The 25,700-nt window shown below is 46.6% G+C and overlaps 1 protein-coding gene and 1 long non-coding RNA gene across 4 annotated transcripts in view; one reads left to right on the plus strand and one right to left on the minus strand.

The window, feature by feature from the left end:
* The window catches only part of LOC141157224 (uncharacterized), a 90,602-nt gene that overhangs the window by 33,816 nt on the left and 31,086 nt on the right, over nt 1-25,700 (minus strand). The window lies entirely within an intron of this gene.
* POLR3H (RNA polymerase III subunit H) overlaps nt 1-25,700 on the plus strand; it is a 40,351-nt gene that overhangs the window by 4,095 nt on the left and 10,556 nt on the right. For all 3 annotated transcript variants that reach the window (XM_073644226.1, XM_073644225.1, XM_073644224.1), the window contains 4 exons: nt 5,415-5,511; nt 18,902-18,988; nt 22,837-22,900; nt 24,626-24,833. In XM_073644226.1, the coding sequence (XP_073500327.1) occupies nt 5,415-5,511; nt 18,902-18,988; nt 22,837-22,900; nt 24,626-24,833 (456 nt within the window). The remainder of the gene's footprint in view (nt 1-5,414; nt 5,512-18,901; nt 18,989-22,836; nt 22,901-24,625; nt 24,834-25,700) is intronic.

Consider the following 25,700-nt stretch of genomic DNA (forward strand, 5'->3'; position numbering starts at 1 on the left):
TCTCCACGGCGTCTCCAGACTCTGTCACGTCTGTCACACGTGCTCAGTGTGAACCTGCTCTCCTCCGTGAAGAGCACAGGGCACCAATGTAGAATCTGCCAATCTTGGTGTTCTCTGGCAAATGCCAATCGCCCTGCACGGTGTTGGGCTGTAAACACAACACCCTCTTGTGGTCGTCAGGTCCTCATACCATTCTCATAGTCTGTTTCTGAACCTTTGAGCAGACACATGGATGTTAGTGGCCTACTGGAGGTCATTTTGCAGGGCTCTGGCCCTTCTCCTTTTCCTCCTTTCACAAAGGCGGAGGTAGCGGTCCTGCTGCTGGGTTGTTGCCCTCCTACTGTCCCCTCCACATCTCCTGGTGTACTGGCCTGTCTCCTTGCATCTGCTCCATGCTCTGGACACTGACTGACACTGCTACCCTTCTTGCCACAGCTCGCATTGATGTGCCATCCTGATGGGCTACACTACCTGAGCAACTTCTGTGGGTTGTAGACACCGCCTCATGCTACAGTACCTCTAGGGGTGAGAGCAATGACAAAATGTAAAGGTGACCAAAAGAACAGCTAAAAAGAATGAGAACAGAGAAATGGTCTGTGGTCACCACCCACCAAAAACACTCCTTTATAGGGGGTATCTTGCTAATTGTCTATCATTTCTTCATGTTGTCTGTTCCATTTGCACAACAGCAGGAGAATTTTATTCACAATAAGTGTTGCTTCATAAATGGTCAGGTTTATTTCACAGAAGTGTGATTGACAAGATTGAGGGAATAGCACACCTCACTAATGAGATTCAGAGATTTAGACAGTACATTACATAGGACGAAGCAGGTTCAACGCTAATCCTTTCATTTTTCACCGACACAGCTCGGACCTTATTAATTTTTCTCCTGTTTCCCTTTCTTTTTTACGTTTTATTGCTTACAGTTTAGAATTAATAAAACAATAGATGTATTAAAATTTACAATCATCATATACATGTAATCTCCCCCCCCTTTTTTTTTTTCTCTCTCCCCAAACGGTTTTTGTTGTGGCGCTCTTATTTGAACATTTCTTGTACTTAAACCGCATGGATGTCATGTTGCCACTTTCACATGTGGTCATCCTGAGGAAGGAAGGAGTTAGATTTGACTCTGAAACGTGTTGACAAATAAACCACCTTCAATGAATTTGTTCTGTGATTCGTTCCTGAATAAGCAGCGCACTTCAAGTCCACTTACTCTGGCTTTCTATTTGATCTACACTACCGTTCACCCAGACAATTTTATGTTTTCCATGAAAACTCATACTTTTATTAATCAAATGAGTTGCAAAATGATTAGAAAATATAGTCCAGACATTGACAAGGTCAGAAATAATGATTTTTATTTGAAAGAATAATTTTCTCCTTCAAGCTTTGCTTTCGTCAAAGAAGTCTCCTTTTGCAGCAATTACAGCATTGCAGACCTTTGGCATTCTAGCTGTTAATTTGCTGAGGTAATCTTGAGAAATTTCCCCCCATGCTTCCTGAAGCCCCTCCCACAAGTTGGATTGGCTTGATGGGCACTTTTTGCTTTCCATACGGTCAAGCTGCTCCCACAACAGCTCAATGGGGTTGAGATCTGGTGACTGTGCTGGCCACTCCATTACAGCTAGAATACCAGCAGCCTGCTTCTTCCCTAAATAGTTCATGCATAATTTGGAGGTGTACTTTGGGTCTTTGTCCTGTTGTAGGATGAAATTGGCTCCAATCAAGCGCTGTCCACAGGGTATGGCATGGCTTTGCAAAATGGAGTGATAGCCTTCCTTATTCAAAATCCCATTTACCTTGTACAAATCTCCCACTTTACCAGCACCAAAGCAACCCCAGACCATCACATTACCTCCACCATGCTTGACAGATGGTGCCAGGCACTCTTCCAGCATCTTTTCAGTTGTTCTGCGTCTCACAAATGTTCTTCTGTGTGATCCAAACACCTCAAACTTTGATTTGTCTGTCCATAAAACTTTTTTTCCAATGTTCCTCTGTCCAATGTCTGTGTTCTTTTGCCCATATTAACTTTTTCCTTTTATTAGCCAGTCTCAGATATGGCTTTTTCTTTGCCCTGAAGGCCAGCATCCCGGAGTCGCCTCTTCACTGTAGACGTTGACACTGGCATTTTGCGTGTACTATTTAATTAAGCTACCAGTTGAGGAGCTGTGAGGCGTCGATTTCTCAAACTAGAGACTCTAATGTACTTGTCTTGTTGCTCAGTTGTGCAGCGGGGCCTCCCACTTCTCTTTCTACTCTGGTTAGAGCCTGTTTGTGCTCTCCTCTGAAGGGAGTAGTACACACCGTTGAAGGAAATATTCAGTTTCTTGGCAACTTCTCGCATGGAATAGTCTTCATTTCTAAGAACAAGAATAGACTGTCGAGTTTCACATGAAAGTTCTCTTTTTCTGGCCATTTTGAGAGTTTCATAGAACAAACAAATGTAATGCTCCAGATTCTCAACTAGCTCAAAGGAAGGTCAATTTTATAGCTTTTCAAATCAGCCAAACCGTTTTCAGCTGGGCTAACATACTTGTGCAAGGGTTTTCTAGGGTTTTCTAAACATCCATTAGCCTTCCTACACGGTTAGCAAACACAATGTGCCATTAAAACACTAGAGTGGTGGTTGTTGGAAATGGGCCTCTATACACCTATGTAGATATTGCAATAAAAACAAGACATTTGCAGCTAGAATAGTCATTTACCACATTAACAATGTAGAGAGTGTATTTCTGATTCATTTATTGTTAGCTTCATTGAAAAAAAAGTGCTTTTCTTTCAAAAATAATGACATTTCTAAATTACCCCAAACTTTTGAACGGTAGTGTAAATGTTTGGCCCCGATAAAATGAAAAGGCTTATACTCGCCTCCTGTGCTGGCACCATTCCAGCGGTGTTGGCACTTGTGGTCCCGGAGCTCTCGTGCGATTGTTCTGACATGTTAGCAAGGCGCCCAGTCAGCGCTGACGTCCCTGTCCTCACCTTTGGACAAATTGAACATGAAGAGGACGTCAGAGGTCAGCCTCAGCCCGGACTTCCTCTTCATGTTGAATTCGACAGAAGGTGGAGACAGTGATGCCAGCGCTGATTGGGCGCAGGGGTCACGGTGAGAGTGAGTGCAGACACTGCAGGAACGGCGCCAGCACGGGAGATGAGTATAGGCTTTATTATTTTATTGTGGCAGGACATTTAGATCAAGAAGGGGTTGTCCTAGTAGTGGAGAAGCCCTTTAAGTATATACTGTGGACAAAACACACATCTAGTCTGCACCCCCCAAAAAATACTCATCAAATAGGAAGGTGTCTGCAGAAAAAAAAACGCTGCCAAACTTCACATGTGAACATAACCGTTAGGTGTGAGTATGCCTGGTTTAAAGTTACTGATTGTCTGCATGCGGAATATGAAAATGTGGTACAAAACATATCAGCTATGTTGTGTGAGCTTGATCTTGTCTATAGAGTGGGTCTGTGCTTGCATCTAGACCTAGAAAGGTGTTATCCAGGCTTGTAGGTAATGTGCAATACCCATTGTTAATACAAACATACCATTTTAGTTTAAGGAAACACTAAACTGAAGGGTAACTGATATGAGATGTACCTGGAGGATCTCAGAAATGGAGATATGTGTCATAAAATACTGATCAGGAAGCAGATTTTTTGTCTGGACTTTGACACAAAGCTAGTTTTAAATTCTATATTCTGACTTTTCTTAGCCAATATGGCTGATAAACCTCAACTGCAAAGACATTAAGGGGGTTGTCCAGTCCAAAATTATAAGTCTGAAGTCAATCTATGTGACTGTAGACTTGTGAATCCTCAGCCTGCGGACTGTGTGCTGTGAGGATTTTCTGGTGCAATCACTGGCAGTGATCGGTCATGTGACCTCAAGCATGCAATTGGCATATTTCCAGGCACATTCTGACTAAACTGTATCCAGCCTCGCTCAATACACTTGTATTGAGTAAGGCCGGATACAGTCTAGTCGGCACGTGACCGTATGTATGCCAATCACATGCTTGCAGTCACGTCCCCTCCTTTCCCAGCATGGGAGAATGATCAGTGTGCTCTGAGCACGATGTGGGGATTCACAAGTCTGCAGTCACATAGAGTGCATGAAAATCACGGCAAATCCTTGACAGTTTACCATCATATAGGGATGTACCCTTAGGCCACGGCCCCACTATCAGTATTCAGTCAGTTTTTTTCTCAGGAGTGGGAGCCAAAACCAGGTGAGGAACAATCAGAGAAAAGGCATAATAGAAACAAGTCACCAATTCTGCATTTATCACCCACTCCTGGTTTTGCCTCCCACTTCAGAGAAAAAATACTGACCGAATACTGATAGTGGGGTCCTGACCTTAGAGGGTTGTTTTCAGGTATGCTTTCAGAAGAGCAAAGCTCCCCCACCCTCCCAGTTTCCTTCTTGTCATGGGACAGTGCGCCTCTGAATGATTGGCAGTTTGGACCAATAGCATTGTCGCTCCTCTGGCCCAAATTCTGTCCTTTCCCGTGCTGCAAGCAGAAGCACTGAAGCTCGCCAGATCCAGTGATCCAAAAAGATTCACAGCTGTGCTTGCAAGTTCTATGGCAAAAAGCTTGCAAGCTCTCATTGTGCTGGACACCAGACACTGTTGATAGTAACTGCAGATTGGAGTAAAACAATAGTTTTTTTTCCAATTTTGTCTCTCAATTGCTGTGATATTTAGCATTCAAAGTATTTTGCCCATAATGAGTTAATTTGTTTTAAGTCCAGGTGGGTGTTATCAGAGTTTTCACTGAGGAGGGGCGTTTACTTCTTCACCCTGTATGATGCTGACTAATCATAAGCATGCAGCAACACTCAGGGGAAAGAAGAACACGCCCCTACAGTAGCTTAGAGCAGGATTCTCAGTGCGTGAGATGTAATGATACAGCCCTGATCCCTTGGTGTAACCTCCTGCATGAGCCTGTGTGGGGGAGGGGCAGCACAGCTGAGTTTAACTGTGTCACATTATAATCCCTTCTATCAGCTCTCCTCTCATAGCACTGTCTGCTCTGCTGCACTGCTCCTCCCTGACACTGCCTGTCCAGAGATGTCAGTAATCACGCTAATGTCTGCTGTGTGCAACCAGCTTGTAGTCGCTCTGCAGCGAGTTCAGGGCTGTCGTTATGTCTCACTCAGGAGTAACCTGCCTGTTGTGGACTACTGTGTAATGTAATGACACCACGCTCAGATCTCACCGCAGAGCCATTACAAGTTAGGTATAACAGATATACTGACACTTTGAGAGCTCATTTCCTGACAGACAGACAAATTTGGTGAAAGGTCCTCTTTAAAAGTCCCTCTGTTCTTGATCTAAAGATTGTTAATAAGAGCTAAATTACAAAGTTGCTTGTTTTTACACGACCTACGCTTGTCAACAGGTGGTGTATAATGTGGGCCTCTGCATTTGTCTGTATGATATCACGAAGTTGGAGGACTCGTACATTTTTCCTGGTGATGGAGCGTCTCACACCAAAGGTTAGTTCTGTGACGTGCAGGGGAGGGGGGGGGATATGGTAATTTAGCACAGAGGCGGCGATTTAGGGGATTAGTAAGCAGATAGGAGGGGTTTGCTTGGCGTTCCCCTGGACACCAAACCTCTGGAAAACAGACTTTATAAAACCAGATTTCTCTATCGCTTCATTGGGGGACACAGGAAACCATGGGTGTATGCTGCTGCCACTAGGCAGAAATAAAAAAAGGCTAACTCCTCCCCAGCAGGCTACACCCACTGACAGGGAGAGAACTAACCAGTTTTTGCTTAGTGTCCAAGGAGGCAAGACATGGGTCTGCGCTCAGACCCGTCTCTACCATCTTGTTGTGTTTTACTAATGCTCTTTTTCTTTCAGATACAGCTTGTGACTTCGGGCAACAGGGTGTAACAGCTCACCCTGATTTCCCACCTTTTGGGACAGAGAGAACAGTGTGGTTTCGCCCACATCGTCCACTCTCTTGTCTAACAGGCAGGACCCTTTTTTCCCTCCAACACTTCAAGCGTGTCTCGGAGCGGCTCATGGCGGATGGTCCTGCCTCCCCCCTCCCAGCCCCCTCCTTGGAGCGGGCCGGGAGGAAGACGGTGGTCACTAGTCAGTGGTCATCAAGGGTCGACCCTGTCTTCTGCACCGTCTGGGACCAGAGACGGTGCGGGAAGGAAGACACAAAGATTCCAGTGACCCCCTTTTTATTCCCAGGGGCTCCTGATGCCGTCTTCAGAACTGTGAAGGAGGAATCGGGACCACGTCTGGATGCAGGTATCCCTCCCTTCCCATGCTCCGTTTAGGCCACTCTCCAATTTCTCCCTAGTCTATCATAGCCACGGTGCCTTCCCCGCGCCTTTTCTGAACCAATCCCAGGGTTCTTTACTGTCTTCTCAGCGCAGGCTCTCTGCGTGCCCTTCTTGGCCCCGCCCCCTTCCATTCCTGCCATCTTTTTCCACGCGACTGCTGGTGCATCTTATTGGCACAGTCCCGGCTACAGCTTCCGTGCGGCAGCCTGCGGGACCCGGTTCGGCTGGCCGCAGCATCCGTATGGCTACCTGTGATTGCCAGCACTATCCTGGCCGCGGCATCTGTGCGGCTGCCTGCGGGCCCCGGCTCAGCTCCAGCTGCAGCATCTGTGCGGCTGCCGGCTCAGCCCCAGCTGCGGCATCAGTGCTGCTACCTTCCAGCCCTGTCTCAGCTCTGACGACTGCATCAGTAACACTACCTGCGGGCCCCAGCTCAGCTCCAGCCGCAGCATCCATGCTTCTCTGGATGCCCCCAGCCTCTAGCCTGCTCACCACTACATCCATATTCCTTCTGTGGCTCGCAGCATGTCTCCAATCGCAGCTCCCATCTCACTTCCCAGCCCCGGCCTCAGCATCCTCGCGGCTGACTGCTGGCCCCGGCTCGGCTCCGGCGGCCACATCATTGCAGCTACCGACCGGCCCGGTTTAAGCCCTGACCGTGGCATCAGTACGGGTTCCAGCTTGCCTCAGCTCCAGCCGCAGCATTCATGCGTCTCTGGACGCCCACATCTCCTAGCCCGCTCGCCACTACATCTATATACCTGTCTGTGGCTCGCAGCCTGTCTCCAGCTGCAGTTCCCATCCAACTGCGGCCTCACAGCCCTGGTCCCAACACCCACACGGCTGCCTGCCGACCCCGGCTCAGCTTTTGCCACGGCTTCCGTGCGGCGGCCTGGGCCCCCACCATAGTCTCTGCTGCGACATCCATGCATCTGCGAACACCCACAGCTTTTATATGCTCGCCACTCATCTACACGGCTGTCTATTGCTCTTAGCATGGCCCAGCCGCACCACCTGTCTATCTGCAGATGCCTTTTGCCCTGGCGTAGCTCCAGCCACACGTCCATGTACAGTGGATGCCTACAGCCCCCGGCATATTTTCAGGCAATATTCGTGGACCTCTAGCTGGGCAACACCAGGGTCTCCACACAGGACCAGGAAGACCTAGTCAGCTTATTCCAAACCCATAGCATTTGTGGGGCATCTCATTCCATCTCCATAGTGTTTACGAGGTATCTCAATCCAAACTCATAGTGTTTACGAGGCATCTCATTACAAACCGATAGTGTTTGCGAGGCATCTCATTACAAACCGATAGTGTTTGCGGGGCATCTCATTACAAACCCATAGTGTTTGCGGGGCAACTCATTCCAAACCCGTAGTGTTTGCGGTACATCACATTACAAACCCATAGTGTTTGCGGGACATCCTATTACAAACTTGTAAGGTGTTTGTGGGCATATCAGAGACATCTTGTTGCAACCATATAGTTTTGTAGACTCCAGAACTATAGAGTCATGCCTATATATAAAGAAAAATAAAAAATAAGTAAATAAATTAAAATACAAATGAAAGGTGCTCTCTCTCTCGTGCAGGATCTTACTGCATAACCATAGTGTTTGAATCATCCCTGACTATGAATTGTATGGTTTTATGGACTTCATCATTCCAGACCAAGTGTCCCTGTTCTGACCACAGCCAGATGCATATAAGTCTCTCGGGAGCCCCCTGCCGCCAGGGATGAGAGCGCACCCCCTCCTCAGAAGTAGGTTGCCTCCCTATTTCAGTTATACTGACCTAACCAATTAATCTCAGTCTTTGGTTGAGGTCCTCTTGCGGCTAACTAATAATCCATCCGCCTTGGGAGGTCTGATCAGTTCCTCCTGAATCAGACGCATGCAGCTATGACGAACCTTACATAGGTCTTAGAAGCGGGCGCATCTCAGTCATTGGTTGAGGACCCCCTGCGGCTGACTAAGAATACGTCCGCCTCTGCAGCTCTGATCAGTTCCTCCTGAATCAGATACTTGCAGCCATGACCGACCTTACACAGGTCGAAGAAACGGGTTCACTCCCACTCAAAGTCTGGATCACCATCCAGGTTCACTTCCATGATTCCCACTCCTCTCTCCCAGAGGCAGTCAGGGATCTGTCGCTAATCCCCTGCCATTTACATCTCGACTCTTAAGTTACAGGACATGATGCACAGCTGGTCAACAGCTATCAGCAGACTTAATCAGGAAGAGTACCTCTCCCACAGGGCCCTTGGTCTACCTCCATAAGGCTAGACGATTCACCCATGAAGATTCCATTGGAGAATCCCTGCAAACAGGGGAGACTTTCAGGATAAGGTATCCAGATCCGGTAACATTTCCTCTACCGGATTCCTCGGATACTGCCGCATGGCATGGCACTCCCGTATAGGTATATACAGGAGCCGCACTCCCTGTGCCTAGGGATAGAATTCGCAGGTATGTACCATAACCCGTCATATTCGGTCAACTCCTCTACAGGCTATAGTAGGAATCAGGAGCAGGGTGTTATATCACAACTGCTATTTATGGACAGACAGGCCATCATCCACCCTTACCTCTGCTACAGAGAGTTACTTATGCGTCAACTGTCTGTTATCTTCTCAACATACTGCAATAGGTCAGACCCATTAGCCCTGTTTCCCTATGGCAGACATTCTCTTCTGCACAAAGCCACGTCTAGGGAAAGGTTACCTATGTTAACTATTACTGGCTCTCTGACTGTTATCCATTGTGGATCAGACCTACTACCTTCCTTATCCGCAGTTACAGTGCAGCGTCCTGCTTTTACCTACAGTATAATAATCGTTCCATGATCCTCAGCCTGTTTGTGTATCGGTACTCAACACCTTATTTCCTCAGGAACTCACCACTTCAAGTCTTCATCAGTTACGTCATGATGTCTTTCCATCCCTGACGGTATTACAGACCTGATATCTGGTGCGTGTCAGGAACAGGCCTCTGTTCATCTCGGAAACGGATTCTCTCAGCCCGCTCATCCCTTATCCTTTTTCAGTAGCCTCGTCCGTTAATGTCTGGTACGTGGTGCCACGCCACGGCTTTGTCCTCATCTCTCCTTGAACAGTTACAAGCCGCTGGCTATCTCTGCATCGTCAGGTCGCAGGTTCAGTCCTCGTGACTGCTTCTGCTTGCCGTTATGGGGCTTTCAGGATTGCTTTGGTCCTTCCAAGCTCCTGGCCAATTTTTCCCTCCGGGCTCTACAGGAAGTCATGGAATGCCCCTACACGAGTTGTTATCTCTGTTTTTTCTTTTTCCCTACAGTTGTCAGCAGTGCCCGACATTTGCAAGTTAATTGGTTGTTAACGGAGCACATCTCGGGAAACTCAGCTTGGATTCATGATTCTGCGTACAGGTACTCGTCTTCTCTTCCTCCCTTCAAGATTGTCACCTATCTAGGACCAAGACGGACTTTCGTTTTCCGGACGGCTTAGGATGGATCCCTAACTCCACATCCTGAGTAGTCTGACGCCTACCTGACAAGGGCCCCTTTAATGCCGTGTCCCTTACCGTATCTTCCCATTCGATGAGAGAACTTCCGCCATTCAGGATATGATGGCCCTTCCTTCAAGCTGGCCTGTCCAGCATAACACGGACCAGTCGGTCGTTTACATTTTCAGAGACAGGTAAAGTTTTTCCTCATCAGAGTTTTCACTTCAATTAGGCGGTCGTTACTCCAGCCTGACAGGTGTCATCAGATGGGCGGTCGTTACTCCAGCCTGACAGGTGTCATCAGATGGGCGGTCGTTACTCCAGCCTGACAGGTGTCATCATGATTACTCCTATCGTGTGTGGAATCTTCCCTCCGTTGGCGCCAACGCTCCGGTAAGAGTCCGCGATCCTTCCCTTTCTAAGTCGGACTCTTTGGTTGCTATCTCCCTGTCCTGTTTTCCCCCTTCTATCATCTCTACATAAGCTTGTTCAGTTATATAGGGGGATAGTGTAAAACATGGACAGGGTGACCCTTCGTCTTACACCTGTGCGATATTTTTTGTGTATGGGAGGAGCCATCCTCTTCTCTTTTAAGCTCTCCGCCTGTCGAAAGTACGAAGTGTCCAGGGACACTTGTTCCCCGGCCTGGGAACTGCCATTTAGAACCTCGGTCAGTGGCCACCGGGAAGTCCATGATTCCCCCGTCTTATCTTCCCAGCCTTTGATTACATCCAGGGTGGAGCGCTAAATTAGACTGTCTGGTTCTTTCTGCTGAACTCACTGTTCCGTTTTTCTCCGCAGTTTCTCACCTGAAGGGGGACACTCCATGACTATCCAAAATCTTCCTATTTCTCCAGGAACTGGTCATCTTTCCTGGTCTTCGGTCCACACCTTCTTGTACTACACAGTAGCTCCGTTCTTGCTCAGCAGCGCCAATTTGAATGAGGTCCCTCATGCAGCAGTGGACCGACCTTACCTTTTGAGTACTTGTCTCTTCCCACCCTAGGGACGGCTTTTGGACATCCCATGGTTTCCTGTGTCCCCCACTGAAGCGATAGAGAAAAGAGGATTTTTGGTACTCACTGTAAAATCCTTTTCTTGGAGCCTTCATTGGGGGACACAGCACCCGCCCTTATTTGTGCCGTTGTTGGTTCATCTCAGGGTAATCTCTTTATACCTCCTTTTCCCCTTCTCCCATGACATCACCACCTGAGAGAGAGGGTATCCGCCCACCAAGGACAGGAACCTACTGAATAAAAAAGGTGGTACCTCTCTTCCGCATCAGTTTTGGTTCCTGTCCTTGACGGGAGCCTCGCCAGGTGGTACCTCACATACCTGGACCGTGGATTCCGGGGTCGGTGCGGCCTAGAGGCCGTGGGAGCAGCAGATGGCCCCTGTTCTCAGCCCATCTGGCTGCTGCCCGGGTCTGCGTGTGGGGGGGCTGCCTTCCGGAGTCCTCCCCACGTGCGCCGGGTCCCGCTTCCGGGTCTGCGCCTCACATGGACTAAACTGAGCGCGCTCCGGCCGGCAGGACTTCTGGGTCTGCGCACGTGGGGGTGGTGATGCGCCCTATCACGGAGTGCGACGGAAGCCGGGTCTGCGCATGCGCGGGTGGGAGGCCGACATCCCGCTGCAAGCGCGCCGGGTGCCGCTGGGCTGCGCACGTGCAGAAGGAGAGTATCTGCGGTGTAGCGCTCCAGCTGGCCAAATTTGAAAAAAAAAAAAAAGAAAGAGAATGAGCACTCTGCCGGAAGGGGAGGAGCCTAAAGGAGGTGGAGCCCTACTGCTTTTTAAAGGATGGGGAGGAATCAAGATGGTGGTGTCTGCATCCCCGACATAATGAGTGAGGAGCCGCTGTCACCACTGCAGGAGGTACAGCAGCAGTAGCCACAGCCGCCAAAGCAGCGCAAGCAGCTTAAGAAACTGGTTCAAGAATCTTCCCATCACCAAAGCCACAGCAGTGGAGGGCGTACGAGTACCGGCAGAACGGGTCAGAAAAGACCTCGTCAGTCCACCTCCGCCAGATGGAAGCCCTCATGTGAACGGCAACCACCGCCTCCGGTACCCTAGTCTGAACGGCAGTGTGGTGAGTGATCTTCGTGAAAGTCTCACCTTGAGTAATATGCTCTTCTCTGTTTTCCTCTCTTTTTCTCCTTTCAATTCTTGGGGTGTTAGGAGCCAAAGAAGTGTAGCTCTAAGAGTAAAAACAAGGAGTGTGCTTTATGTAAAATCAGTCTTCCCACCTCCTACGTCAAAAACCTGTGTGCGGACAGTATTCAGAAAACCATAGCGGAAGAGTCCCCCAGGTTTTCTATGGAATTAAAGAATCTGATCCAGACAGAAGTCAGGGATTCTTTAAAAAGCTTAACCTCACGCAGGAAGAAGAAGCAGAAGCTAGTTTCCTCAGAATCAGAGGAATCTGTAGAGTCCCGGTTTACAAGAGAACTGCCTTCCTCCTCTAATCCCTCCTCATCATCATCGGAATCTTCGGATGATGATGGGGGGGGGGGTAGGCCTTGTTTTTCGGTAGATAATACTGAGAAACTAGTTAGAGCCGTCAGAGTGACTATGGGTATTACTGATACCAAAGTTCCCAGAACAGTCCAGGATGTTATGTTCGGGGGCTTGGACCAGAGGAAGAGACGCACATTCCCTGTTAATGAGAGGATCAAATCGCTTATAGAAAGGGAATGGAAAAAAACGGAGAAAAAGGGTCAGCTGCCTTCCTCCTCTAAGCGGAGATATCCCTTTGAGGAAGAGGATGCGGCTAAATGGGACAAAACCCCTAAGATTGATGTGGCCATTGCAAAGTCCTCAAAAAGCTCCACTCTGCCCTTTGAGGATTTAGGGGCCTTGAAAGACCCGCTTGATAAAAAAGCGGAGTCTTTCCTTAAACAAGCCTGGGAGTCGTCAGCAGGGGCCCTTAAACCGGCAGTGGCAGCCACCTGCACCGCTAGATCTATAATGATCTGGCTTCAACAATTGGAAGACCAGATTAGGGGGAATGTCTCGAGGGAGAAAATTTTGTCGGACCTTCCTCTTGTACAGGGGGCGGCTGCATTCCTGGCAGACGCATCGGCAGATTCAGTGAGGCTGGCTGACCGGTCTGCAAATCTCTCTAATGCAGCTCGTAGGGCATTATGGCTCAAGAGCTGGCCAGGGGATGTGCAATCAAAGACTAAGCTATGCTCAATCCCTTGTGAGTGGGACTTTCTGTTTGGCAAAGGTCTAGATGACATCCTGGATAAGGCCGCAGACAAAAAACATGGGTTTCCCACTGTGTCTGGTTCCCAGTTTAAAAGCTCCTTTCGGAAGAGGAAGTACAGTCGCAGTAAAGCTCCTAGAGACCAAGGTACCTGGAAAGACAGGAAGCCGTATAACAGAGGCTTCATGTTCGGGGGTCCCTCCTCCGGAAATCAGAAGGCCCGTAAGTGACAGTCCCCCCCCAGGTGGGAGGAAGGTTGTCCCACTTCCTGCCCGCCTGGGAGAAAATTTCATCCAATTCTTGGATTTTAGGGATAATCAGGACGGGGCTCACATTGGAGTTCAAGAGCAGGCCCAGGAACACCATCAAAATTTCAGCCCCCAGGGGTCTAGCGGAGCAGATAGCCTTGCAGCAGGAAGTTCTCTCTCTGCTTGTGAAGGGGGTTCTGGTGGAAACGCCTGCACCCGAGCAAGGAAGGGGATTCTATTCAACTCTTCCTAATAAAGAAGCCGGACGGCTCCTTCAGGACCATTGCCAACTTGAAGAAGCTGAACAACCATTTAATCTACAAGCCGTTCAAAATGGAAACAATTAAGTCGGCCATAAGGATGCTATTTCCGAACTGTTATATGTGCGTCCTCGATCTGAAGGACGCCTACTACCACGTCCCGATCTTGGCAGATCATCAACCGTTTCTGAGGGTGGCTGTACAGTTCGGCAAGCACGTAAGGCATTTTCAGTTCGCAGCTCTTCCCTTTGGCATTTCCATGGCGCCGAGAGTCTTCACAAAAATTATCCTGGAGGTCACAGCACATTTGAGGGAAAGAGATATTCTGGTCATCCGTTATCTGGACGACTTCCTAGTAGTGGGCAGATCAAGGCAACTCTGTGCTCTAGCCCTGGCTGACATCATGGCCAGTCTAAAACGCCTGGGTTGGCTGTTAAATTTAGAGAAGTCAAGGCTGGAACCAAAGCGGGTCCAGTCTTTCCTGGGTCTCATTCTGAACTCAGAAAACCAAACCTGTCTTCTACCAGAGGAAAAGAAGCTGAAGATCGGATCCCTAATATCTCGGGTTATCAGCAATCCGACCATGACCCTGAGGAAGGCAATGTCTCTGTTGGGTACAATGACATCTTGCATCCCGGCAGTTCAGTGGGCCCAGTACCATTCCAGATGTCTTCAGCAGGAGATCCTGGCAGCGGACAGGCGGCTCACAGGTCGCCTGAATGGGAAAATATCTCTTCCAGAAGTTGTAATCAACTCCCTGGACTGGTGGAGATCTCCAGTCAATCTATCTTTGGGGGTTCCTTGGACCTTCCAGGTGTCGGATACAATTACAACGGACGCAAGTGCAGAAGGCTGGGGAGCTCACCTAAGAGATCATTCTGTGCAAGGCCTCTTATCGTACAGCGATTCAAGTCTCTTCCAACATGAGGGAGCTGTTGGCAGCCAAAAATGCTCTAATAAAGTTCAGTCCTGTTCTTCGGGGGCATCACATCCGGATAATGTCAGACAACAGATCGACAGTCGCCTACATCAATCATCAGGGGGGTACCAGGTCTCTCCCTCTGATGTTAGTAGCGGATCAGATCTTCAGGTTTGCCGAGAGTCAGCGGCTCACGCTCTCGGCGCTTCATATAAAAGGGGAAGAGAACGTAAAGGCCGATTTCCTGATTCCTGAGTCGTCACATCTTAAAACAAGGAGAGTGGGAATTGAATCCAGCCGTATTTGAGCAGATTGTGGGCAGATGGGGACAGCCCCAAATAGATCTGTTTGCAAACAGACACAATCGAAAGACCGAAATCTTTTGCTCCCTGAATCCAAAAGAGGGGGCATTTGCGATGGACGCGCTGCAGATTCCTTGGAATTTTACTCTAGCCTATGCCTTTCCCCCTTTAATACTGATCCCTACTATCCTGAGGAAGATCCGAGAGGAAAGGGCGAGGGTTATATTGATCGCCCCGTTGTGGCCCAAGAGACCATGGTTCACTTGGAGAATGTCCCAAGCAGATCCATAGGTTCTTCCGGACATCCCAGATCTCCTCAGGCAGGGCCCAGTCTGTCATCCCCAAAGATCGGGCCTGCATATGACGGCCTGGATTTTGAAAGGTCGCTATTGACACAAAGGGGGTTTTCTCCGGATCTGGTTACTACCCTACTGACAAGTAGAAAGCCGGTAACAACTAGGATCTATGGTAGAACCTGGGCTAAGTTCCTGTCTACCTCGGGTCAGTCCGCCAAAGGGAGGGTTCCTATTGGGTCCATACTAGAATTCTTCCAGAAGGGGTTAAGCAGGGGACTAGCCACCAGTACTCTTAAGGTACAAGTATCAGCTCTGGGGGCATTATATAATTATGACTTGGCGGAGAATAGGTGGATCATTGATTTATTAAAGCTTGTGATAGGTCCAGGCCTATTCCTACTCCAAGGATGCCTCCTTGGGACCTTAATTTGGTTCTGGAGGCACTAACCAAACCTCCCTTCGAGCCCTTAGAAGAAGTTTCAGAAAAAATCCTAACTTTAAAGACTGCCCTACTGGTAGCCCTGACATCAGCTCGTAGAGTCAGTGACTTACACGCACTATCTGTTAACCATCCATTCACTCAAGTATGTACGGATAGGCTGGGTCTGGTCTTAAGATTACTCTATCTTCCGAAGGTAGCCTCCAAATTCCATAGGACGCAAGTAATCACTCTCCCTTCATTCTATCCTAATCCTAGGGATTCTGAGGAACATAAGCTTCACACCTTAGATGTTAGGAGGGTGTTAGTCCAGTATTTGGAGGTGACAAAAGCCTGGAGGAAGAGTGACGCCTTATTTATATCCTTTCAGGGGGCTAGGAAAGGACTTAAGGTTACAAGGGGGACCATAGCTAGATGGGTCAGGGATACTATTACCTTAGCCTACTCTTCTAGTAATCTGCCGGTTCCAGAGAACCTGAAGGCCCACTCCACCAGAGCGGTAGCTGCTTCCTGGGCTGAGAAGGCGGATGTGCCCATCGACATCATATGTAAGGCGGCAACTTGGTCTTCCCCCGCTACATTTTACAAACATTACCGTCTTGACCTTTCCTCTTCTACTGATCTGTCCTTTGGTAGGAAGGTGTTGCAAGCGGTGATCCCTCCCTCTGGTGTCTGATCTCTCTAAATCTCTCAGGTGGTGCTGTCATGGGAGAAGGGGAAAAGATCCTAGTTACTTACCGGTAACGGGATTTTACAGAGCCCATGACAGCACCCTATTAATTCCCTCCCCTTTATCACTATGGTGTGCACTTTTTAAGGTGTTTATTACAAATGTTGAGGTGGCGGTTATGTATTAACCTGTTTTCGGAGGCCCTCTCATGCTCTGAAACAAAAACTGATGCGGAAGAGAGGTACCGCCTTTTTTATTCAGTAGGTTCCTGTCCTTGGTGGGCGGATACCCTCTCTCTCAGGTGGTGCTGTCATGGGCTCTGTAAAATCCCGTTACCGGTAAGTAACTAGGATCTTTCCTACTGCTTGCTTACAAACTGGTTAGTTCTCTCCCTGTCAGTGGGTGTAGCCTGCTAGGGAGGAGTTAGCCTTTTTTATTTCTGCCTAGTGCCAGCCTCCTAGTGGCAGCAGCATACACCCATGGTTTCCTGTGTCCCCCAATGAAGGCTCCGAGAAAGGGATTTTACGGTGAGTAGCAAAAATCCTCCTTTCTCTTCAATCAGACCTCTGCTATGGGCCATACAGGTAAGTATAGATTTACTTTTCTATCAGCTGTATGCCCATAGTAGAGATCTGATATCGCCCAGGGGGGTGACACATTCCCTTTAAAGTATATTTTTAGTTATCGGTGACCTTTTAGAATAAGATGTCATGTGCCTGTACATGAGGGGCATCGCTTAATCTTCATTATATGAATTATATCCTGCATTTTTCACTAGTTTTTCTCCGGCCATTTTTTATTTCTAATTTTCAGTTGTCTCTGAGCTAGTAGGTAAAGCGTAGCTGTTATGATGTCTCCCATACACAGTACACCCAGACATGACTGAGTCCTTCACGTGTGTCGCTGTATGCGCCTGTCTGTTACTCAGCGTCTCACTCTGTTCCTCCACTCTCCTCTCCATAGTCTGAGGTTCAACACCAGCTTTTGCATTTGAAAGTGGCTCCTGCTGATTGGGGGACCACCTCTGCATAATACATGACTATGCAATAATATTCAGTTTTTTAATAAGGTTCTTAGAAGCTTAATAAAGCTTGTCCTATAAACAACATATATAACTAATTGATCCCGAGAACAGGGTTCCCAAAGACTCCTGTGTGAATGAGGTTCTAGTGGACTTGTGCGACCACTGCTCCAGTAACAGTCCGCACAGTTCATGGGATAGTGGCTGCACATGCTCACTGGCGCTTCATCTAAGCTGGAGGCTTTGTATCCGTCGCTCTCTGGATCTGTGGTGGTCCTCAGTGGTTGGACCCTCAGCAATCATACCTTTGTCATCTACCCAGTAAATATGTGATGTATGTTATTTATGGGAGACAACACCTTGAGGTAAAGTAAATGCCTTTTCTCTATATGAGGAGTGCATTTATTACTTTGATTTTCTGTACATATGTCTTCTTATTTATTTGTTGATTGTTTGTTACCTAAACTCTCAATTTCTTTTTAAAAATTAGTATTTTATCATTAATATTTAGTAGTTATTTGATTTTCTGGAGAGAAACTTGGGGGAAAGTATTTCATGTAGCAACTAATTAGCTCTCACTTTTCGAAGGCCCTTATTTTAAAAGGAATCTGTCACCGTATTTTTGCTATCCCATCTGAGAGCAGCATAATGTAGGGGCAGAGACACTGATTCTAGCAATATGTCACTTACTGGGCTGCTTGCCATCATTTTGATAAAATCCCTGTTTTATCTGCTGCAGATCTAGCAGTTCTCTGAATGCTGAGCTCTGTATAACCCGACCACACCACTGATTGGTCGCTTTCTGTCACACAAGGTGTGGGAAAGACTAAGTGCAACTAAAAAGGGAAGAGGGGGAGGAAGCCCAAATACTAGGGAAAGGTGGAGTGGAGACCCCTAGGCACATCTAATATCACCGTGCCTACCCTACTGTCCCTATATAGGTTCCACACCTATCGCCGAGCAGGAATCTAAACCCTGTATGGCCCTAGATAGGGAGGGGGAGGGGTGGGCACTGATCAGGCCCCACTACAAACTAAAGACAACAAGGTAGACAAACAAAGGGGACAAACATAGCTTGAGCAGACACCAGAGGGGAAATGCCAATCTTCCAAGGGCACCAGAGAAGAAGTCAGCCAATACCTAGTGCTCCAAGCCTACACAGAGGTACATAGAAGTATCACTGGCGATTCCCTGGAGCAAACAGAGTTTTTAACTCCCATGCAAGGGTGTGTCAAACAGCAGCAGGAGAGAGGTCGCCGCTAGGTCTTAAAGGAAAAAGGATTAAGACTGTGTCTGCAATGCCAAGCACAGTGACCTTCTACAGCCAGATCCAGAGCGACTGTCTATTACACCTGACACACCTGTGACACTTTCTGCCTATTAACAGTGCACACAGAAAGCTGCCAATCACTGGTGTGGGAGGGGTTAAACAGAACTCATAAATATGGAGGACTACAAGGCAGCAGGTTTACTATTCCTCTAGTGACAATCTCCTGCTGATAAAACTGTTATTTTATCAAAACTGCACCAAGCAGCCCAGAAAATAATACTTTTCTGGAATCAGGGTTTCTGCCACTACATTATGCTGTTTTCAGATTAGGTGGTAAAAACCTGATGACAGATTCCTTTAGATGATAGCTAAGACATAATTGGTAACCATGGGTAATCCCTCTTATTTCCCTTTTGTCCTGATTTTGATAAATCTCTCCTTGAACTCGTTTTCTTGCTTTCACCTTTTAGTCCATTTCCGATATGTTGTCTTCCATCCTTTCCTGGATGAGATCCTAATGGGGAAAATCAAAGGCTGTAGTCCCGAGGGAGTTCACGGTGAGTGACAGATTATCATTATGGAGGAGAACATGTATGAAGAGGCCCATAATGTCTTCTAATGACCAAAATCCGGTGGCCGAGAACTTACATTTTACAATGGTGAATGATTCTGATCTGGCTGCTAGCAAAACAACTATCTGAAAATGTTCCAAGCAACATGGCTCATGCCCTTGTCTAATGAGTCAGATACACCGAGATCCAATATTTCATGTACATTCATGTGAAGAGAAGGGATACCCCATGTACAGTTTATTGAAAAATGTGCAAATGTGGACTTATTAATATCTGTATTCAAACAGCAAAAGTAGCCCACTTTTCACATCGGCAAGTTGGAATCTTTTTCCTTTGTAGATGATTGATGTCCAATCGTTTTACTATCTTTTAAAATCCCTCGCCATGGTCTTGCAATTTTTAACGCCTCAGAGAGATCTCTGGATCTATGAATGGTGATACATTTTTAACAACAAAGAACAAACCTAACAAAATGTCAGAGCTGTGTTCACATCCAAAGGATACAGTTTACTTGACCTATGACAAAAGAGAGGGGGAGGGGAAGGTTGGAGGGGCAGAATATACACCAGCACATCTTTTTTTTTTTTTTTTTTTAAATCTCCGCTCTCTCCTGTTTTGTTTTGTTTTGTTTTTTTAGCAGAAAAAGAAACATTACATCAGAAAAAAAGTTCTCAATATAATAACTTATCCCTGCAAACAAAAACTTAATTAAGGATTAATGATCATTAAAGAGATTGTCCACTACTTTTTCATTGATGAACTAGCCTTAGGATAGGTCATCAATGTCTGATCGGCCAGGGTCCGACACCCGGTGCCCCCGCCGATCAGCTGATATCGGTGGCAGCGGCTTCCAGCCGGAGGTACTCACTTGCCGAGCTGCTCCAACTACTTGTAGTGGCCGCTGCAGGGTACTACACATCTGCCTCCTATTGATTTGAATGGCTGATGTGCAGGACCAAGCCCTGGCCACTACAAGTAGATGGAGCAGCTCTGCGAGTGAGTACTTCCTGCCTTCGGCCACCACTGACACTGATAACAGCTGATCAGAGGGGGCATCGGGTGTCGTACCCCGGCCGATCAGACATTGATGAACTATTCTAAGGATAGGTCATCAATGTAAAAGTAGTGGACAACCTCTTTAAGGGTCTGCAGTGGTGGAAAGTAAACATTTTCAGGATTGACCAAATGTGTGTTGCGGTGCTTTCACATTGTGTTCAGGCATCTGTTCGGTGGCTCCGTTGGGGCTTACATCCGTCCCCTCGCAAAACGGGGTTTGGATGTATGTGCCAACGGGTCATAGACTATAATGGTGCCGGCAGAGCGAATGTACGTTCTGTCAGCATCATTATTGTCTATGGCACGTTGGCGCATACATCTAAACCTCGTTTTGCGAGGGGACGGATGTAAGCCCTAACGGAGCCACCGAACAGATGCCTGAACACAATGTGAAAGCACCGCAACACACATTTGGTCAATCCTGAAAATGTTTACTTTCTACCACTGCAGATCAGAGTAGAATTGTTCAAATCACAATGACATTCTGATTCATGAATCTGAGGAGCAAATTTTCCAGAATTGGTGATCCCATGTTTAATGAAGGAATATTTATGGGGTCACAAACTGGAGACCAGATATGGGATGTGGAGTAGGCTAAGGTCCCAATTATAGGCTGTGTGCCAACGATACGGATTTAATGCGTTTACGCGATGGCATTTCTTCTGCGAAAATGCATTAAAGACGCTTAAGTTGTCTGCCATATTTCCCAATGATAAACCGCATGTGCTGTGCACATGCTGCAGAAATTTCCGCTGTGGATCATCATTGCAGAAAAATCCGCAGCACAAGCATTTCTTGTGCGAAATTGCCGCCATTGACTTGCATTGAACCGCATAACATCCTCACATATGCATGTGGATGTTATGCGGTTCAATGCGTGGATGGTACCCGGGTCTGGAGAAGAGGAGACTCTCATCCAGACCCGAGCACCAATAGTTAAAAAAGAATTAAAATGTAAAAAAAATAAAAACATTATACTTACCTCTCCGGCGGCCCCTGGTCTCCTCTCCGGCGGCGTGTTCTGTCCTCGGCGTCCCGCAGTGTTCAGAAAGGACCTGCGGTGACGTCGTTTAGTAATGTGATGGTCACGTGACCTCTGACGTCGGCGGTCGCATGACCTGTCAGCTGACTAAATGATGTCACCACAGGTCCTTTCTGAACACCGTGGGACGCCGAGGACAGAACACGCCGCTGGAGAGGTAAGTTTAATGTGTTTTTTTATTTTTTACGTTTTATTCTTTTTTTTTTTTTTTTTTTTACTATTGATGCTGTATTTAAAACAGCATAAGTTGGTCACACAATATAAATCCATGCCAGTTGCATGGATTTATATTGTGTGACCAATTTGTCAAGCACTTTTTCAAGTGATGCTCAAAATCGCTTGAAAAAATGCATGCAAAAACGCTTCTCCCAAAAACGCATGTACAATCCGCATGTACAATCCGCATGCTTTTTTTTCTGCCAGGGAGATGCAGAAACGCTCAGGAGAAATCCGCATCAATTCAGCATCGTGGGCACATAGCCTTACAGTGCTCTACTGGTTTACGTCGGAATCCCCGAATAACTGGATACATTTTTTTTGTATGTTGGAAAAAGAGAAGTACTACCAGGATGGGAGGCCAATACAGTTTCTTAGTTACTCCAGCGCCTCTATTCAAGTGAATGTTTCTTTCTGGATTCCCGTCGGAATTGAGCTCTGTAGAAGTGTGAACCTAATCTTCAAGAATGTTACTAAAAACTTTTTGGAGAAATCAACTGATAGTATATAAAGCAATGGAGTGTAACATGTCACTAAAAAATCCATTGTTTGGATTCTCCCCTGGACTTTTTCTCCCATGGCTCTGATAAGCAGGTATCAGCGAATAATTTCACCAAGATATTTCAAATATGGAAATCCGGTACTAAGGAAAATAGAGCCCGAATGCCTGGCTGCCTACTGTTGGACTTTCAAACTATTCTAGGGGCAAACTATTCTAGAAAGTTAGCCAAGTAAAATTTCAGATAATGTGCACAAGTTTAAAGAGAATCTGTCACCAGGCTTTTGCCACCTAATCTGAGAGCAGCATAATGTAGGGGTAGAAACCCTGATTCCAGTGATGTATCACTTACTAGGCTGCTTGCTCTAGTTTTGATAAAATCACAGTTTTATCAGCAGGAGATTGTCACTAGAGGACTAGTAAACCTGCTGCCAAGTAGTCCTCCATATTCATGAGCTCTGTATAACCCCGCCCCCACTTCTGATTGGCAGCTTCCAATGTACGCTGTACATTGGCAGGAAGGTGCCAATCAGTGGTGTGGGCGGGGTTATACAGCGCTCCACATTCAGAGAACTTCTAGATCTGCAGCAGAGAAAACAGGGATTTTATCAACATGATAGCAAGCAGCCCAGTAAGTGACACATCACTGAAATCAGGGTCACTTCTCCTAGATCATGTTGCTCTCAGATGGGGTAGCACAAACCTGGTGGCAAACTCCCTTTAAAGAACCATGACATTTTCTTGGAATTTTTATTCATATGACACTTGAAAGCCGGTATGGATCCAGTGCAAAAGCACTAATACGATTTTCACTCATTGTGAAAAAAAGAGCATTTTAATTTTGTAGAGCTGTACATCTGTGAAGATCTTATTTTAAGCAACTGGCATCTTTATATAAATGTTTAGACCTATGAAGAAATACTTTTTTTTTTATCTTGGAAGGAAGTGCAGAACTGTTAATCCACTTGACATCTGTCTTATTTTGTGCCTTTCGGGGTAGTAATTCTTATTTCTCCTCAGTTTCTCTTGGCTTTTTTGATGATATCGTTATACCTCCTGAGTCCTTGCAACAGCCTGCAAAATTGTATCCTTTTTACACCATCTATGCGTTTAATAGATATGCAGTTATATTGTTGGTATTAGTGTATGTTAACAATAGTTTGTTTTTATTTTCATGTGGATTTTGCCATGTATTCTGCAAATCCGGGTAAAATCTGCACTAGAAAATACAAATTATTGTTATAAACAGCCTGTGTATTAAATCCGTGTTGCTGGGAAAAAATAATAGATGGCTGGGTCCTTATTGAGAAATTCACACAGAAAGGCAATGGATGTAAAACATAGTCCCTGCTTTTGACACCACCGCCAGTTTTCCTGAAAGGAATCATTAGTGGGGTGGTGAAAGAAGCAATGTGAGTGACAGTAGCTCTGCCCCAACACTTCTCTCACCACCCTGAAACGAATAATCATTGGGGAGTGGTGCTGCTGTTTCCCTACTTTTACCACCATCCACTGATGACAATTCGTTTCAGGGCGGTAATGGATGATCTGGGGAGATACTGCTGTCACTCACACTGCTTCTATCACCGTCCCCTGATGACGATTCTGTGGTGCTAAAAGCTGTGGTAACTGCCGGCAGCGGCTTCCATGGATAACGTTCTGTTTCAGTTGGGATGATAAAACCTGCGGAGAAGTGACTGTGTGCCTATCCTCCTGTGACGTCCAGTTTGAGACTCCCCTCAAACTAAACGTCACAGCAAGTAAAGGGAAAAAGTACTAATAGAGTTTAGCAGGATAAAAAAAATAGTAGGGGATTTTAGAATAAAGCGAACGACAAAAGTGGTTTGGGCTTAAAGCACCACTTCAGCTATTTTTTTTAATTGCAATGCTGGAGTCTATAATCTAAGCTCCCTGCCCTATTCTCATACTTACCAGCCGCTGTCTTCACCTTCTACCACTACTGCTCCCACCAGTCTCCAGCAGCTTGTGACCTGCCGGATTGCTCCAGTGTTTTATGGAGCAATCCGGAAGTCACAATTTATTACAAGTCTACAAGAGCCTCGTTCTGGTCTTGTTCTCGCTCTCTTAGTCTTGCATTGAGAGCTTGTGACATAACTTTCGGCCAGTCATAAATTATGGTCACAAGATGGTGCCACAGCACCAGCGCGGCGCTGAAAAAAGGTGAAGACAGTGGTGGGTAAGCATAGCACTCGGGTCAGGGACCTTACATTAGAAGCACCACTCCAGCGCTGGAAAAAAAACAGCAGCCATAGTGAAGATGTCTTTTCTCTTACTAAAATGTTTTGTCTTCGGCTTGTCCCCTTTTTTCCTCCAGTCCTCTTTTCTGACTGAATGTTGCGCTCACTACTTAGTCGATACATATCTTCCTTTACCATTCTAAAATTTAATGTTGTATAGAGCGTCAGCTCTATGACCGAGTCCTAAAGTAGAAATTGCGCTATATTTAGTAGTAGAGGCTATATTACAAGTTCTGTAATGACAGCTGCAAGATTAATTTATTGGTTAGTAGTATGTTCTAAGTATTGCTAAAAAAGGAATCCAAATGGATTTATAGCAGAAAAAAATGAAAATTGTTGATGCTTTGTCCCCAGACAGGACCATGCCTGACCTAGGTTGTCTCTGACAATGCAGTATATCTCAAAACCATCAACTACCTGTGTATGGGTATTGGACAGTTTATGGAATAAATCACCCATGTTGTTCCCAATCATGGTCAACCAAATCATGGCAAGACCCTTTAAAATGTTTAAAAGTAAGCACGTGTTTTTCCATTACATGTTAACTCCAGTGATGAAGCAGAACAAGTTTGGGTATGGGAATATGAAACAGAAGAAGGAGCTCATGACCTGTACATGGATATTGGTGAAGATATCAGGTTCCGTGTCGTAGATGAAACCTTTATAGACACCTCTCCAACTGGACCAAGTACTACTGAGTCCTCCCCTTCCACAGCTACAGAAGAGCCACAACGCAAAGAAGCACCATACACATTAGCGGTAAGATGTGACAGCATGGATATAATTAAAAGGTTGGTCCAATACCTAAAATGTCCTTTCTAAATATCTAATTTTACTCCCTTACCACTTTTGTAATTAGCTTTATTATACAATACCCTGCACTTCTCCCTTTCTTTCGAACATATAAATTTCTTTTTTATTACTTCACTTCTTGTGATGTTTTGTTTGAGAGGGGTCTCAAACAGGACGTCACAGGAGGCTGGGGCTGCACTCACTTCCCTGCATCGTCTATCGCCCCTTTTTTGGAACAGGATGTCACGGATGAGCGCTGCAGTGATTTACTTCAGTTTCTTGCATTGACACCCTCTGAAGATGTCCTGGAAACATGATGATTGAATCCGTGGGAGAGGTGAATGCAGCGCCTGCACTTTGCTTCTATATCCACCGCTGCTGCAGAGAGGGGCAGAGAGCAATGAGCGAAAACAGCGCCCCCACAGATTTTAGCACTGCCCTGAAATGAATCATTGGGGCAGTGATGGAATCAGTGAGTCACACCAGCACCGTCCCCCTGATGGTGATTTGTTTGAGGGCGATGATAGAAGCTTTGGGGCGGCACTGGTGTCAATCACTCCTTCTCTCGCTGCCACCTGATGATGTCTTGTTTCACAGTTAGAAGCTGCGCTGGCGAGGACAGAAGCAGAGTGCTAGCACTGCACTCACTTCTCCCACAGCTTCTAGCCCCATGGATCCAGGACATCTTAAGAGGGCGGCGATGCAAGAATCTGTAGTAAGTAACTGCAGCTCCACCCCCTTGATGACATCCTATTCCAGGAGGGGCGTTAGATGCTGCAGAGAGTGAGTGCAGCCCCAGCCTCCTGTGACGTTATGTTTGAGACTCCTCTCAAA

This window comes from Phyllobates terribilis, unplaced genomic scaffold, assembly GCF_046119375.1.
Source record: "Phyllobates terribilis strain yellow unplaced genomic scaffold, ASM4611937v1 Scaffold_8__6_contigs__length_399053987, whole genome shotgun sequence".
NCBI lineage: Eukaryota > Metazoa > Chordata > Amphibia > Anura > Dendrobatidae > Phyllobates > Phyllobates terribilis.